This window comes from Electrophorus electricus, chromosome 3 (assembly GCF_041902795.1).
Source record: "Electrophorus electricus isolate QZ-2024a chromosome 3, ASM4190279v1, whole genome shotgun sequence".
Classification (NCBI taxonomy): Eukaryota; Metazoa; Chordata; class Actinopteri; order Gymnotiformes; family Gymnotidae; genus Electrophorus; species Electrophorus electricus.
Genome location: NC_137499.1, coordinates 32,082,869 through 32,101,095, shown reverse-complemented (window position 1 = coordinate 32,101,095; position 18,227 = coordinate 32,082,869). Strand labels below are relative to the sequence as shown.

The 18,227-nt window shown below is 40.7% G+C and overlaps 1 protein-coding gene and 1 pseudogene across 2 annotated transcripts; one reads left to right on the top strand and one right to left on the bottom strand.

Moving 5' to 3' along the window:
* Positions 1 to 336: 336 nt before the first annotated feature.
* On the bottom strand, positions 337 to 2,098 carry msrb1a (methionine sulfoxide reductase B1a). Its single transcript, XM_027003364.3, has 4 exons — positions 1,942 to 2,098; positions 1,432 to 1,574; positions 1,103 to 1,217; positions 337 to 772 (listed from the first exon to the last, which is right to left on the bottom strand). The coding sequence occupies exons 1-4, from the start codon at positions 2,021 to 2,023 to the stop codon at positions 723 to 725; spliced, it is 390 nt and encodes a 129-aa protein (XP_026859165.1). The 5' UTR covers positions 2,024 to 2,098; the 3' UTR covers positions 337 to 722.
* A 9,046-nt stretch (positions 2,099 to 11,144) lies between these two features.
* LOC113573224 (testis-expressed protein 2-like) lies at positions 11,145 to 18,193 on the top strand (annotated as a pseudogene). Its single transcript, XR_014120086.1, has 13 exons — positions 11,145 to 11,617; positions 11,667 to 11,798; positions 11,841 to 12,353; positions 13,600 to 13,897; positions 14,212 to 14,417; positions 14,880 to 15,023; positions 15,348 to 15,352; positions 15,729 to 15,823; positions 16,631 to 16,766; positions 16,941 to 16,984; positions 17,507 to 17,606; positions 17,732 to 17,938; positions 18,060 to 18,193. The product of XR_014120086.1 is annotated as a testis-expressed protein 2-like (transcript).
* The last annotated feature ends 34 nt before the right edge of the window (positions 18,194 to 18,227 follow it).

The following is an 18,227-nucleotide window of genomic DNA, read 5'->3' as shown; positions in this document are numbered from 1 at the left end:
TCAGTGGAAGTACACACCTGCTAACCGCTGATTGTTCCCAGATGTGTGTCTGCGTTGAGGATCTTACCTTTCCATTATCATGGGATGTTAAACTACATCAAGTATCATTTTTGTTGAAAATAAATATATAAATAAATAAATTTCACACAAATATTTTAAAAGAGCACCACCAGCTGGTGATAGTAGGAATTGTACTGTACAAGCAGTTTAATTATAACATTTGAAATCTAATTGTATATTTAACCAATACAAAAACTACAGTGCTGTGACACATGACATACCTTAAAAGAATGTTGAAGCATTGCTACTGAGGAAAAGCAAACTTGAATCACCCAGCGAATTTACATGTAAACATTTATTTTACCCAGTGCACAAATTGTGCAAATCATAATATCAGTCACAGCAGGCTAAAAACATTACTTTTATTTCCTGCAATAAACATTTAAAATGATAAGATTGTGTGGTAGGCTTTGCCAGACTAAAGAGAAAGCAGTGAATTATTCTTTTTATGAATGAACAGTTTAAAAACTTCATATAAAAATTAACCCAAAAGACACACTGCTCCTCCGTGTGTGCTGACATCAGCTTATGTCAAATTCTTCTCTTAGAGCCGACTTGTTTACCAGTGAGGCCATAAACATCAGTGCCCCGAATGTCCACTGAGGACTTTATAACAGAACACTTCATAGAACACCTGCACAACAGAGCCGTTCCACAGCTACCTAAGCCATCTTCACTCCTTCAACCAGCTCACTCTGTTGTTCACCCATCTCTGGAAAAGGACATAGTGGACAGTGGACTGACCCATCACTGAAGTTATTGTTAACACTCATTACAATAAACAGATGACAAAGCAACTTAGTCATGAGCCAAGTAATATTAGTCAAGAGCTGTGAACAGCATGCAGCTAGAAAGACTGAAAGGACGAGCTAGATAGTATCAAAGCAATGTATTAAATAAAATAATCACATTCAAAATAATCAGTGAAAGGAACGAGAGCCACAAAAGGCATTACAGAAATTATAGGTCAAGGCACACATTTTGACGCATGAACAGTGCACGTTCGTGTCTCTGGTCCGAGTATAAGCTGATAAGTGAATACCTTTAGGGATGAACTTGAGTGAGCTGCTGAATATTCAGAATCGTGAGAGCCCACGTTTCGGTCCATCGTTCACAAACTCGTGACCCAGGCCATTTCCACACTTGCCACACTGAACCTAGAACATACATCCGTATTTCTTAAACAAATTCATTTGCTTTAATAAGCTATTTAAGTAGGAATTAAAGAAATGAGTTCACATGAAAATACAAAACAGGCCCTGTCCTGCCTATGATAATATTAGTATGCAGTAAGATCTTTCATAGCAGATGACATTCTGTTAGTTCTGTAAACATGCTGTGCACTTGCTGTACAGCGTCTACACAGAATACCTTGTATGCCCCCAGTCTCTCCTCCTGTTTGGAGACACTGTTTTCGTGAATGGGCTCCGTAAAGGCAGGCCAGGGTGAGGAGTGTTCATATTTGGATTTACTGGCGAACAGCTCATAGCCGCACTTAACACAAACATACATACCTACAGGAGAGAAAAAAATAAACACCTTACATGCACACAAACACACACTTGAATGTTATCAGGGATACAGGTAAAAATACAAGTAAAGTATGAGCATCAATGGATTTTTTGTCGTTGTTTTATAATAAGTATATTTTGTTAGTATTGCACCACTAGTACATTGAAAACATTTACTTATTTTACGAATTTGCCAGTGTATTACAATTTGTAATCAAAATCTTACTTTTATATGGATTCACCTTCCTCGATAAAAGACACGTCCTAACTTACAAAGTCTAAAATGCTGCTTGCAGAGTCAGTTAATAAATGTTTAAGCCGATAGCATGTGAGTAAGAGTGTGTACATAGGAACTGCCAAAAGAACTCACCCGTTTTAAAGTGATCTTTATAGATTTCACCTCGCGAAAACGAACAAAAAGACATGGGCAACTTTTTGGCAGGTTTTGACATGGGAAAGTTTCCGAATAAAATGGATCACACTAGTTACTTCCCGAAAGTACTACGCCTTGAGCCAATCTAATTTGAGAACGGTTCCACACCGCGTGACCGTTTACGTCACAGATATCGCGGGGGGTGGAAAAGTTACAGCTTTTAATTACATGACTACAGCTTTTTTTTTTAAATAGCAGGCCTTGTTTGTAAATGTTTATTAAATTTAATTAAATTAAATAAATTTTCTTTTGTGTTTAGTTGACCATAAGAGTGTTTATCTGTGATCTTTACACTGTGGACTATCAACTTGAAAAGGAGTGGTTTGGGCGTTCTGCAGCAAAGGGCCTTAGCAGTCCTGGACTGCTGGGGAAGGTTCATGTTGTTTATATGGACTTTCACACATATTGATCAAGTTGATCAAGGCATAGAGAAAATACTGGATCTTGTGGCAGCTTGGTAGTGGCCATGCTGACTGGGGAACAGTTTTTGAATCAGTGACAGATAATGGATTAAAAAGTAATTAGAAAGTAAACATTATCTAACTGTAATATAGTAATCTACTGGATATGGTATAAAATGTGGCTTTCCAGGAAAACAGGATGTTTCTGAAAGAAACATCAGCTGTGCAAGCAAACAGTGCTTTGGAAGTTCTAGGAGGTGAAACCAGTTTATATTCATAATAGATGTTTATATTATAACATTCATGGGGTTTCAAAATCCTGAGAGTGTAGATGTATTGTTTTTTGATTCATTAAATTTCCTAACTTCATTGCTGCCATGACATCTGACTTTGCAAGCAGATATGTCATTAATATAGTGGCCATTAGCATTAAAATGCCTTGCCACTGGAAATGATCATTTTGATCAGTCAATATGAATGTGTTTAAGCATTAATAGCTGTAAGGGATGGTTTTGCAGGAGTGTGAAAAAATGAGAGTCTGATAGTAAGATGAACTGAGATAAGAGAGATGAGTAGATGGTGGAATTTAAACCAGAGTTTTCAGACTTCAAGTTTCAAGTATCAAAGTTTATTTGTCACGTAAATAGTCATACATGGTATAGCTCACAGTGAAATGCTTTTGTGACTGTCCGAGCTGAGGAGATACAGGGATACAATATATGTATAATATAATATGTATATATACACAATGTACTATGTATATGTATATATGTGTATATACAAAATGTACAATTACCAGTTGCAATTTACAGTTTAGAGTTATTGCATTCTTTTTATGATGTTATTGACATCATACGTAGTGCACAGAGTGGTCCCCACAGTTCATCAGTTGCCCTGATTCAGGGCCCGAATGGCCTGCGGGAAGAAGCTCCCCTTCAGTCTCTCTGTGTTGGTCTTCAGAGAGTGAAAGTGCTTTCCTGACCTCAACAGAGAGAAGAGCCTATTGTTGGGATGAGTGGGGTCCTTCACAATCCCCCTGGCTTTGCTCTGGCACCGCTTGTGATAGATGGTCTGCAGGTCAGGAAGTTCCCTAAGAATGATGCACTCTGCTGAACGCACCACCGTCTGGAGTGCTTGTCTGTCCTGCTTGTCTGTCCTGCTTGGTGCTGTTCCCAAACCAGGCTTTGATGTTCCCTCTGAGGATGCTGTCAGTAGTGCAAGTGTAGAAGTTCAGCAGCACCTTGGAGGGCAGTCTGAAGTCTCTTTGGCATCTGAGGTGGTAAATACGCTGATGAGCCTTCTTTGCCAGGGAGTTGGTGTGGCGGGACCAGGACAGGTCCTGCGAAATGTGAACTCCAAGGTACCTGAAACTGTACCTTGGAGTTCACATTTCGCAGGACCTGTCCTGACTTAACTGAAGCATAAAAAAATTGATTTTCATGCCAAGATGTAATATACAAAGTTGTATGTAGGAGTAACAGAAATGTCAGCTATATACATAACAATTGATCCTTTCATGCTAGTAAATGTGACTGCATCTTTTCTGTCTCTCAGCTGTGAGCTGCTGAGAAATTACAAGCTGTGAAGCATCTGCGTTGATAACTTGAAGGAATGTATTTTCAATTTTACAGTGCTTTAGGATATACAATATCCGTTTTCATTTATTTAAATGCATTCATTATTATTTACAACAAAAAATCTGAAAATGAAATATAAATATTGCTGGGGTACAGGTGTTTTCCCCAAGATTACAATTGATTTAATTTTTTTTTTTTTCAGAATAGCTGTTATTTGTAATGACAGTCCAGTAAAATTGCCTGAAAATTGCAATCTAAGTACAGCATACTGGCTAGTAATCTACAGTGATTCCAGTATTACATGAAAACATTCAGAGGAACAACATGAGGACTTTGTGTGAAATTAGTGTGAATGTGGACAATACCACATATAATTACTAGCTATATGGTACTGTACATGTGGTAGGTTACACTGAGTATCAGTACTTAAATCATGGATGATCTCTGTTTGACTGGAGTGAGGATACAAATTTAAATGCTTGTTTGCAGTTTGTTAAAAAAATAAGTTATGTCGTTTATTATTCCATTGAACTTGTGTTGATTTCCATCTATCTGAAGGGGTAGAGCAATCACAGCAACAGAGAACAGACACCGATAAAGATATTGTTTCTTGCTTTAGCAATACAAAGTACAGTACAACCTTTTACTTATTGTACTTTATTTAATTTTATTTTAAATAGACTGTCCCATTACACTAGCTTGGTAATTCCATATTAAACATAGCCCCAGAGAACAAATAATTCAGTGAGTCATTGTTGTTTGATATGACAATCTGCAATTCAAAATACAGAGTGTTTCACATTGTAATAACTGAGTGATCTCAAGCTGTTTTGTGCAAATTTCTACAAATTTGTACTTGTGTGTTTTTTGAGTGAGTCAGTCTGAAATAGTTGCTAGAGTGGTCTGCCTTTCTTGTAAAATTAATTATTATTTTAAACTACAGTTTATAAACTGTGAAATTCAGATATGTAGCTACATGCATGTAAGATCAGGATATTAAAAGTAATATTTCATGTCTAGAATAATGTAACTCCTTTTGACTCAAGAGTTGGTAAAATGCAGCTACATTTCTATTTTGTTGTAATAAAAACAATACAATAACATATTACAGCATTTCAGATATTTTGTTATAGTTCTTAATGCAGGATCTTGTGCTCAAGGAGATTCTGAAAATTTGGAGGTTTTGATGTGATCATCTGAATTGATGTGACTGAGGCTATAGTACTTGTTAAACTGTCTGAATAAATTAATTAACTGATAGACAAATAAATATACCATTTAAAAAACAAAAGAATTGTACATTCTCAGCAGTACTTTAGTATTTTAGCAAAAGGTTGTATTTGAAAAACCACTCATCTTAAAAAGTGGCATCTGTGGAAATGAGGCCTTATAATTTAAAGATGATTTAATCCTGTGTGAATTTAACATCTTCAGTTAACATCACTGTGACTTTAAAGCTCTTAACAGGAAGCTATGAGGTACTATGCAGTAAAGTAAAGTATTTATTAAAGTATTACTTATTTAAGGAACAATGGAGGAACAATGTATTTATTATGGTAATAATTTAATCTTGATTAGAAAATGGTTCTGCAGCTATAATCAGATTGGTGTTGTGGACCTAGCAAAAAATAGCAGGTAGTATGCTTACGGGTTTAGAGGGGGTTTTTTTGGGAGGGGGTTTCGGACAATGTTATCTTCCTTTACTCCATGTAAGAAAAAGCGTGTCACATTGAAACAATTAGAACATTATGTCACGTCCGATTACCAAAACGCGCGTGCAAGTTGATTTTCGTCTTTTCTCTTTTCTTCTGCAGCACTTTTATTCACTTTTGCTGTCAGAGATGCTCTGCAGTAGATCCTCTAGAGCTGTAAATTACTGTTAGATTTTAGGAGAGCAGAATAAAATCCAACGTTTTCATACTTTTTCGGATACATGTGTGTACAATCTTGCGAAGGAAATGCTTTTGACCAGTATCTGATTCTTATTGGTAGAGACCGTCAATATTTAGGTGGGTTCAAAAGAAAACAAGGTTTGGGTTACTATCTTAATGATAACCTAAAATCTGCTTTATCTGCTGAAGAGACAAACATGCAAGGACTACCAAGATAACATAACCATATGTCTGAAGAATGCATAAACTGGTAAAATTAGCATGACGTTATCATTTGCAGTCACTGTCACGTGAATTTACAAATTATTGATAAAGAGTCCGGAATAAATGGCCAGTGCAGTCAGAATATATTGTTTTTTTGTTTTTTGTTTTTTTGTTTGGGGTTTGTTTTTTTGTTTTTTTGATAATATGCTTTGCCAAAGGTAGCCAGTGTGTGGGTGTCACTTCCCAAACTGGGTCTAGTCCAGCACCATGCCCAAGAGAAGGTCATTCTGTGACAGTGACATTGTCCACCAACAACTCTTCAAGTTTATATTATTGTCATTCGGTTGTATTTCTTTATACACTGCCTGGCCAAAAAAAGGTCACCACCTGGATTTAACTAAGCAAATAGGTAAGAGCCTCCCACTGGATAATTACTGCATGGGTGATTATGTTTCAGCTGCCAACAAGTTATTTAACCCCAACTGATGCAGTGAGTAGCTTCTCATTTGTTAAACAACCATGTTGAAAGACACATCCTGTGGTCGTGGAAAAGAATGTTAATCTGTTTCAGAAGGGTCAAATTATTGGCATGCATCAAGCAGAGAAAACATCTAAGAAGATTGCTGAAACTACTAAAATTGGGTTAAGAACAGTCCAGCGCATTATTAAAAAGTGGAAGGACAGTGGGGAAACATCATCTTCGAGGAAGGAATGTGGTCGGAAAAAAATCTTGAATGATCGTGATCCGCGATCACTTAAACGTGTGGTGCGATCAAATAGTAGAAAAACAACAGTAGAACTCAGGGACATGTTAATAGTGAAAGTAAGAGCATTTCCACATGCACAATGTGAAGGGAACTCAAGGGATTGGGACTAAACAGCTGCGTAGCCTTAAGAAAACCACTTGTCAGTGAGGCTAACCAGCAAAAACGGCTTCAATTTGCTAGGGAGCATAAAGATTGGACTCTGGAGCAATAGAAGAAGGTTATGTGGACTGATGAGTCCAGATTTACCCTGTTCCAGAGTGATTGGTGCATCAGGGTAAGAAGACAGGTGGCTGAAGTAATGCACCCATCATGCCTAGTGCCTACCGTACAAGCCTGTGGGGGCAGTGCTATGATCTGGGGTTGCTGCAGTTGGCCAGGTCTAGGTTCAGCAACATTATGTGCCCAAAGAATGAGGTCAGCTGACTACCTGAATATACTGAACGACCAGGTTATTCCATCAATGGGTTTGTTCTTCCCTGATGGCACAGGCGTATTCCAAGATGACAATGCCAGGATTTATCGAGCTCAAATTGTGAAAGCGTGGTTCAGTGAGCATGAGACATCATTTTCACACATGCATTGGCCACCACAGAATCCAGACCTGAACCCCATTGAGAATCTTTGGGATGTGCTGGAGAAGACATTGCGCAGTGATCCAAATCTCCCATCATCAATACAAGATCTTGGGGAAAAATGAATGCAACTCTGGACAGAGATAAATGTTGTGACATTGCAGAAGCTTGTGGAAATGATGCCACAACAAATGCATGCCATAATCAAAGCTAAAGGCGGTCCAACGAAATTAGTTTGTGACCTTTTTTTTGGCCAGGCAGTGTATGTTTTATTATATTCACTGGCGAATGTTTTAAAGTTATTTAATTAATCCTCAGGAGCAAAAATGCACTTAAATATTTAGAGACCCAGGTCCATTTACATGTGTCTCACGTCAGACTATTTTCCATGCAAACACTTCTCTGTCTTTACACCAATTGTAAACTTTTTATTGGAAAACATAATTCCTAATGCTACCTTGCCCTCCACTAATCCCAGTCTTGTTGTCTGGTGATTAGTGTTGCCATTGCTGACCCACTGACAGAAGCACAGACCCACCTCCTAGCAGCCACTTTGGCCAAAATATTTTCATGGATGGACACTGTCTTGCGCTCTGTCTTTAATCTCATCGCATTCAGTTAGCCTATTGTACAGCTGTGGTGCTAAGAGCCTTGGTTCTGCTGGGAAAGGAGACCTGGTGTGGATACTCAATGTTGAACATACAGACATTCCTCTAATGATCCATCTAAAGCCCTGCCTAATTTAACTGTAATCCACACTTTTACTGCTAGTCAGTAATTACTGTTCTAGATCGTGGCTCAGTGAAGTTGGATCCAAAAGTCATTTATCAACATCAAATACAAATTGTTACCCAGTTGATTCAAATGATAACATGTATGCTCATAATACAATGTTAACTGCTGTCATCAGACATCTGATATAGACTCAGTATAGTTCTATATGCTTTAAAGAAAGACTTCTGTTGTAACTGGAAAAAATGAAAGTTAAGGTAAAATTGTTGCCCTGGGTGCTGAAACAATGCAAATTTCTTCTGCTCTTTGGTAGTGTTATCAGACTCTTGTTGCCCATGGTAAAGATGGCTTTCATTTGTATTTTTAAAAAATGCAGCTCTTTGGTCAGCATTAATGAACTTAAACTGCCAAATTAAATTGTTTCATTCATTAAGGGGCCATAAAAGGTTGCACAGTTAGTATAACTTAGTCTGTACCTTTCAGTGCTGCAGTAATTAAAAACTTTATTATACCATCAAATTGGGAGAAAGGCTAGTCTTTTCCAGACTGGAATGAGGTAAGCCTAAACATGAAGTCATATCCAATTCACAAGGCCAATCGGCTGACACTAGTACTTTTCCTCTAAATTGCTTGGGCTACTGTGTGGTGTTAGTGTGAGGCTTTAGCTTTTCTAATTGGCTTTTGTTTGTTTGTTGCTTTTCATTTTAGACTTCAAATCCCAAAGTACTTTGCATGAGACAAGTTAAACATTTGTGTAAGATGTCATGTCTTGAGTATAACGAAATACAAACATGTGCCTTCATAACCAGCTCAGTCATACCTTTTCTGGATTGGTTTAAATGTTTATTACTCAAATCCTACTCAATTGGCAAGCCTGTCAATCTGATTACATCAGGTCATTATCACACACAACCTCTTCTTCTAACTCATTACTGTTAACATTACATGTAAGGGCACTATAATATTTCTAGGAGAACCTAGTTCTTAGTACTGATTCATCAGAAAACTGGCATATCTAAAATATTGTCACACCAGCGCCTAAGAACCATAAAATGCCATTTCTCCCCAAGAAACAACTTTTTATTGCAAAGTGGCATCTTCAAAAAGACACAGCAAACAATCAGAAAAGGAACTGAACTGAATTAACAGATATGTGTATGAAGTTGGAAACACATTCTCCTTCACCTAGGACAAGTCAGGACTAGATTAGGACTAGATTATATCAACACAGGAACTCTCTCACTGGCCCACTCCAAAGAGTCCAGGGCAGATCTCATAATATCTACATTATATTCACATTTATAGTATTTAGTTGGCAATCTTGTTCAGAACAATTTATAGTAGTGCTTTTACCTCCATGGAAGAAATCCTTATACTAGTGCAATATGCCAATAGAGCATGCACTGTTGACCCAAGAACTGCTTATTATATTGTCTCATTGTTGTTTAAAATCAGATGGTCCGATATCAGTCCAAACAAACAAAACAGAATGTCAGTTTTAATCAGCATTATGAAAGAGCTTGAAAAATCTGGCCAATATTGTATTTGAAAACCGTATGTAAACAGAGATGAAAGAAGCAGTGACATTGTAACTATCATGTCATGAGAGTGGGATGCCAAGACAATTCTCCTCAATTAAACTGGTCTTGATTTAAAGTAACAAACACGAAGAATAACATCAGACTCACCAAACATTAACAACACAACGACCGTATACATTAAGCTTCTTGTGTGTTTACATAAGATGCATGATACACACTGGGTTAAACACCAACATCTTCGACAACATGACACAAGACTTATGTACACGCATGACAATTACACACAAGGATCAGATAAACGACACGAGAGGGCATGGCACACACACACACACACACACACACACACACACACACACACACACACACACATTTGAGGGGGGAGGGGCCGTACCGTGACAGACATGATGTTACATGATGTTTGAATTGATGCTAATGGGGTTTCACATGAGAAAAGGCAATAAGAGAAAAGCTAAATGATTTGTTCTGTATCCCTCTCCTACGCATATGATTCATGTTCTTTTACTGACTGAATAGGCTACCACAAAGATCATTTTATTAAGAGATTCACACTTCACAGAATAAAACTTCACACTCTAAAAACTGCTTTGAGTGAGAAATTCATCATTATGCGATAGAAGACTACACTTCTAAAGCAAGCTCATCTTCTTCTTTTTCTCAGTAAAGTATGTTGGGCTTCTTACAGTAACAATAGCATTAACAGTTACAATAGTAATTTTTAAAAGTTCAAGTCTAATCTATGCACTAAAGAGGCAATAAGTGAATTACATGCAATTCTTAACCTCCACAAGATCATAATCCAAATATAGCCCTGAAGGGCTATCACTGAGTGTGTCACTGCATATCCAGCATGGCCACTGAGCTCGCTCTACGATTGCTGAACTGGAGTCAGAGCCTTTTAACAGGGATTACTGCAAGAACCAGATGCTGAGTGCTATTTCTGTCCAGTATCACAGTGAGAAAACATCCGCTTGCACTAGACTTCTCTAGCAGAGTAAACCTAGGAGATACTTCTCTTCCTCTCTTCTCCTCATCCTCTCTCTCTTCCTCTTTCTCAATCTCTCTCTCTTACCCCCCTCCCTGGCTCCCCTGTAATCTTTCACTGCCATGAGGCTAAAGCCGTTGATTTTTGTTTCTCACATAGTCTGCACAGGAGTGTGGGTGTAGGACAACATAACTAGATGAGAGAAAAACAGGCTGGCTCACTCTGAGATCTGACATATCATCCTCTCTGTCCATGTACTTACAGAAGCGAGTGATGCCTTCCTGTTCTCTGCTCTGTCCTTTTGCTGTGCTCCTGCCATGGGTGGAGAGGAGAGGATGACCTTGTCTACAGGTAACAGACCCAGCGCTCTGACCAACCACATCGCTCACATTGCCCGCCCGCCATCAGCCCATCAGGTGCAGACACGGTCTGGCACAGTGGTCCTGACCCAGGTTCCCACCAGCATCCATGGAAGACAGTGAGCTTGTCTTCCCCCTGGAGCACGATGAGGAGGGTTCAGAGATCAATCCCAGAGAGAGAACGCGTGGCAGGGGAGAGAGGCGAGAGGGCCGGCCAGCTTTCTGTGCCTCTGCCTTCCACTTTTCGCTCTCGCCCTCCACCCCCGGTTCTCTGGGTGAGCTGTCAGCCTCAGCTCCTGGCACCATCACAGTCAACCTCTCACAAGCAGCATCAAACAGCATCATCAAGTCCTCCTCTTCTTCCTCTGACACAGATTCCACCTCGGCTGCCTCGCTGAGGCCCAAGCCATTGCTCAGTCTGGTCAAATCGCTCTCCACCGAGATCTCACAGTGAGAGCCTGAAGTCTGTCTCTACTGGTCTGACTCCAAGCTCCACCTGCAGCCATGGAAGAAGCCAGCTCAGGCATCTAAGCCACTGGTTGGGGATGTGGCCGAGGAGCCCTCAGTCTTGACAGCACCCTCATCACTGGGGGAACACCAGCCAAGCCTGGCAGGCTCGAGGGGGCTCACTTATGGCCGAGCTGGAGAACACACGACGTAAGCTGTCTGAGGCCATGCAAGAGACGCTCAGCATGCTTAGCAAGATCATGGGCGAGGAGAGCACCAGCCCCAGAGCCCAGAGGAGGGTGCTACCTGAAAACTTGCCTTCCTCCCAGGGTTGCATGGAGGGAAGGACACCTGCTCATGGAGAGGCTCAAGAGGTGAGCCAATGCCCAGAGGAAGCTGTCTGTGAGACTGCGCCATGGAAGTCCAGGAGAGGGCTGCCGGCAGGAGTCTCACCTGACCTCTGCTGCAGGTTGGGTGATGAGGGCAGCCGCTACAAGTTCTGCACTTGCGGCGATGTCATGCAGGTAGTGGAGGTTAAAGAGCACACAAACTCAGAGCCCAGAAAGCCACAGCAGAACAGGGTCACGGCAGCACCTGCAGCATGCAGCACGTCTTTGGAGCCGAGCAGGTGGCTGGTGTGCGTTGATTTGCTGGCCTACAGGTTCTACGTGCTTCCGTTGTCATCCCACCTAACGGGGCTGTCTTTGGGCCTGGCCTGTGGGTTCATGGTTACTCTGAGTGTGGTACTGATGCTAGCACCACGGCGACTGGCAGCAACCCGGAAGCCAGCCCCCTCCCCTGATGACAGCCTGCCTACAGACTGCATCAGCAGAGAGCAGAGCGGGGTGCTGCAGGTCAGTCTGGTGCACTCTCTATCTCATAACATAATAGGCAGATCACTCTGACACTCTCATACTGTAACATGCAAGTCAGATGCTATTAGAAGGAGGCAGTAACTGTCTGGTGCAGGTATACACTAACTTATTTCATCTTAAAACATTTTGCGCTGAAACATTTTGACATAATATTATTCACACATTGACCGGGAGTTATGCTTATGCTCCATCTCCCTTTCTCTTTTTCTCTTCTCTCTCTCTCCCTCTCTCTCTCTCCCTCACACGCACACACATTTACAGCATTTAGCTGTACACACACACAAATAAATACATAAAAATTAGTAGTTAAGGTTTAGTAATATACCACTCACAGAGATTCCGGGACCTTGCAGTGTACATCTGTTCAGTATCTGTAAATTGTCCCCAAGATATTTCTTATTCATTTTAAGCGTCAGGTAGCGTCAGGTGACTGTGTGCTAGTTTGCTGCTCACATACATAAATGTTACTTTGAAATGAAATGGCACTTTTCCGACCTCATCTGTTTTTGTTTTTGTTTTTTTCATTTTATTCATTTATCTTACACATGCAGTTCTACACAGATTTTATAGCATTGAATGCCACACCCTAGTATGTTTCCTTGACACAGAGCTAAGAGTTCAGTGACAGTGTGGCAGTCACTCCCTCACTAGCGGATATCCCTCAGGGCTACTCACCAAGCAAACCCACCACAACTATGCATAGATACAGCTATCCCCTATACTGATTGGATATGCTTGTATTTTGCATGTGTGTATATAGGTCCTGTTCGCATTTGTGAAATCTTGTTGCCCTTTTGCTCAGCATTAGTAAGCAGTTCTTTTGTGTCCGGTTACTGTACTGAATACAGTGTACTGAACTATTTACTTTGTTTCAACATTTTTCCACCTGTTTTCCCTGGTTCCATAACCCTTTTGTGAATTTGCCTGATGTTTTGCTTTAATGGTTATGACTCTTGCCTGTTGTTTTTTCGCAATGTTCTGTGCCTTTTGAACTTCTGCCTTACTCTTCATTATAACAAGAGAATTCTGTCCGAGCACTCGGCTTCCTGTTGTATAATCTGTTGTATAATGAGTGCCAGTAGCCTTAATTATGCTCCTATGTGTTAACTGTGGGCCCTCTTGATGTTGCTGGAAATAAAATAGCAAACATTAATTAAACCAACATTCTGCAGCAGGTGTTTTACAAATACAGATACAAAAAGCTAAATTGTTCTCCATTCTATAGGTGTTTCTGTTGCCAGCAGTCTTTTCCAAGAAGCGCATGTGGAATAAGAAGTATCCCATCTGCATCACGCAGGCTCAGGAACAGATGTGCGGAGAGGACATCCCAAGCAGTGAGGTGGCGAAGGAATATGGCGAGCGAGGGGATAAGCCCCAGTGGCCGGAGCAGGAAGGGCCATGGACCACCACGCTGTACTTGTTTGGGTGTACGGGCAGAGAGAAAGAGGAGTGGTACCAGCACCTGCTGCTGGCAGCGAGGGAGGAGCCCCATGGTGGGCTGAGGCAAGGCGAGGCGAGGACAGGTGCGGGACTGGTGCCCCTAGACTGCTGACTCAAGCACAGCTGAGCACTGCATAGACAGTGCACTCCACTCCATGCATGCACTCCAGCACAGAGCTGAGTGCTGCATAGACAGGCAGAAATAAAGGAGTAAGTAATGAGTATCCAATTTAGGTGATGAGCTGAAACTCAACACATAAAGTGGTCTATAGTATCATGCAGTCAACTGAATGAAGTTTTGAAACTGAATTTTTTTTTGTCAGCAATTTTATATCCCTTAATGCCCTGCAACATTAAAGTTTCACAGAACTCTCTCTCTCTCTCTCTCTCTCTCTAGAGGAGTGCAGTGCTGAAGGCTTGTGTCAGGGCAGTACTGATGACCTGGCCCCCATGCTAGGTCTGAGGGAGCTGGCTGGCTCAGTGAGAGAGAGGATCCTGCTGGACTACAGCTCCTACATGGCCCACTTTGTTGCAGTAGAGAGTAGCAACCTCACACCCAGTCCCGGGCCCAGCCAGCCAGCCAGCCCCACCAACACACTGACGGTGATGCCTACGAACTTGCATATGACAGCATGGACAAGAGTCCAGAGTCTATGTTGATGAGTTGAATAGGCAAAACAATGATTGGCAAAACAGCAAAGCAAAGCCTAACTCAGCAGAACACAAGATTGTGTTCATCTATGCTAATAGTTGAACATTCAGGTGAATGTTTGGATCATAAGTCATTTTTTCTATTGTATCTGCTCATAGCTACCTCTTCCTCTTGGAAACTGCATTTGATGTAAATTAGTTATTAGCATTTATACAAATTTTCTATGAATTAGCATTTGTACAAATTTCTTATGACCAGTAAGCATTAACATACAAGCAACTCCCCTGACTGCAATCTACTCAAAATCTAATTCATACACTTATTTCCAGCTTTTCATTAAAAAAAGTAAGTACATTGAGCTGTTTCCCAGTAATTATGTTCCTCCTCCTGCTCTTGCAGCTGCAGTCATCCAGTGAACCGGGGGCCGCAAGGCCGGGGGGGGCTGGCCAGCCTGGCTCAACGCTCTGGTCGGGAGGGTCTTCTGGGACTTCCTTCGGTAGCAATACTTGGCTGAACAGGTGGCCCACAAGATCCAGAAGAAACTGAGAAGGATCAGGGTGAGAAGGGAATGCTGGAGGCAGTGAGAGGCAAGGCAAGGCTGAGCACAGTAGGTCTCTGCAGGATGTGGAGGCAAGGGCTAGCTTGCATCAGCTGAAGCCAAGCTCATTAGGCTAGACAGAGCATGAACATGGAGAGTGGTTCTACAAGGGTCCACTTGTGTAGTGTCTTTCTCCACATGGGTTTGCTTTAAGCACTGTAGTTATGAATGCATGCAGAACACACAGACTATGTATTTGCACTCCTGTACCGTGATAGGAGAGCTGTTGAATATAGCAGAATTCCACCTATCTTGTGTTGTTAAGTGGGTGAATGTTGGGCAGTTAATGTGCAGGTGGTCCAGGATCACTGCCATGAGCTTGCCAGTAGCTGCTGAAGACCTATCCAGCTTGTTAAAGTATCTCTCTCTAGTCTAGTGATGACTCAGCTTACTAATGACATAATGAGAATTTGTGTGAGAAAAAGATGCTTGCCAGACCATGCATGCATGTCCAAGTGCTTTCTTCATTAAGTGTTGTTTGCATTAATAAGTTTTATTTTCCACATGAAATAATTTGTCATTACTTGTTTTATTGAGCCTATTTTAAGTATCAATGTTGTTTGTTCTACATGACATTTCTTGCCAGACATATTTAGGACCACTATGAACTTATTTTCATTTCTATGTCACTGAGACTTACTCTATCTTTTTTGTCCTGTGGCAGTTACTTCATGAATGAGCTGACACTAGCTGAGTTGGATATGGGAACATGCATGCTGTAAGTGTTGAGTACCTCCAAACCTTAATTGGATCGCAGAGGTGAGACACATGTAACAAATATACAGAAAAATCAAAACATGCATGTGTATACCCTCTAACACTCCATGCCTGTAGTAACCACACACACACACACACACACACACACACACACACACACACACACACACACCCCAAACAGACTACCATTAAGGTTCCCATCAACATGCAGAAGCCTATCGTTTTGAAAAATTGAAAACAATATCTTGTCTAGGATTTTTAGTATATATGGATATATATGGCTGGGATGACTAAGTTTTTTGTACATAGACCCCACACTTTAATATTTTTTGATGCTGTTGAATTTTATAGGGATAGAGGCACTGAAGATGGGTACGAGTAATATTTTTTACAGTGTTGTGATTATTACAGTATTTTATAGTATGTACATCATAGTCAAGGTAAAACAGTCTAAACTGAGTCTAAATAAAACAAAGCTAAAATGTCCATAGATTCTACATTTAATATTGGGCTTCTAAAAAGGAGAGACTGAGTTTAACTGCTTCTTTTAATATTTAATGATTTTTTAATATTTAATATTCTTTTAATATTTAGTGTGTTTAGATGTGCATTTGTTGGGGGGGGGCAGGGGTTGCACATGTGTGTTTTTGATGTTTATTTGTGCATGTTTGTACACACGTTTTGATGTGTATTTGTGCATGTGTGCACATATGTTTGATGCATATTGGGGCATGTGCACCCATGTCAATTTGCATTTGTACATGTATGTGTACTAGTGTTTTGATGTGTATTTCTGCATGTGTGCTTACACATGTTTTAATATGCATTTGTGTGTGTGCATATGTGTAGGCCTGTGGCTGGAGTTGGAAGTAGTCTATACTGGCTCTCTACAGATGACCCTGGAGACCAAGATGAATCTGTTTAAGCTGTGCAAAGAAAACATGTCTGAGACAGACAGCAACACAGAGACCAGCAGACTGATGGGGTAAGAATAGGCTTTCTTCATCCGAATGTATGTGTGTGTGGGGGGGGGGGACGACACAAACAAGGAATGTATAAACAAATTTTTTTATGTAGAGAAGTTAGTGGCGGATTGGTGATTGCTCACATGCCTTGAAATAGCTATGGATCATTGAAGTGCTTCTTGTGTTTCTTGAAGAGACCAAATTTTAAGACAGCAAGAGACTCTGATTTTTCGGACAGGTAGTGGGACATTATTCTGCCATCTGAATGCTAGTATAGTCTTGAGTCTTGAGGCATGTCTGCCCTGTCTCTTGAGGTCCGGTGCTTTGAGTCATACTGTACTAGAGACACAAAGGGTGCAAACTATGGTACGATGTGAGACAAGTGGGAGGGGTAGGTCCATTTTTAGCTTTGTAAGCAAGCATCAGGGTTTTAAATCTGTTGTAGTCAGTTACAGGAAGCCAGTGACGGGGATGCAGCAGAGGAGTGATATTTGTGAGCTTAGGAAGATTGAATGAGCCATGCTGCTGTATACTGCATTAAATGCAAGTGAATCTAGTGGTGTGTTCAAGGACTGCCAAGAAGGAGCTGCAGTAGTACAATCTTGATATGATAAGGGATGGGACAAGCAAATGAGTGGCATCATTGTAAAGAAATGGCAAAATCCTTCTGTATTATTATAATCTGCATGCATGTTATTAATATGGGGAAAGAATAATAACTGGTTGTACAGGACTACACTAAGTTTTCTTGCATTTTCAGACAGCATAATAAGTGCGGGCTCCACTGATGAAGAGGAGCCAATCCACTCTGCGTCCCAGGGCACTTTCGGGGATAGGAACATGCCCCCTGGGGCTGATGGGTAATACTCCTCTCCTCTCCTTTGTACCATTTCAATACTGATCATGAATCAGCACATGTGTATAACTGCCCAATTCAGAGTCATAACCAGAAAGCTGAGTCTATGTTTGAATATTAACTCTCTAGCCATGGTGGTGGGAGCATAAGTAGGAAAATCCTGTGCTTTGTGGACAAGATTACCAAGTCAAAGTATTTCCATAAAGCCACAGGGAATGAGTACATCAAGAAGAAGATTGCAGAGCTCTCCAACACTCCACCACTACTCACCGTAGAAGTTTTGGAATGCTCTGGAACTCTGGCTATCAACATTCCACCACCTACTGACCGTATATGGTACTGACAATTTTTCTATAACACAGAGGGCTTTATGCATAATCAGGATTCCAAATAAATGTGTTTTGTATAATAATAATAATAATAATAATAATAATAATAATAATTTCAATTTATATAGCACCTTTCACAGACACAAGGTCGCTTTACAATGACAGAGATGGAGGAGAGATTTTTAACAAGCCCCACCACTGCCAAGTTGCCATTGTTGGGCCCCTGACCAAGGCCCTTAACCCTCATAATTGTAAGTCTCTTTGCATAAAAGTGTCAGGTAAATGAAATAAATAAA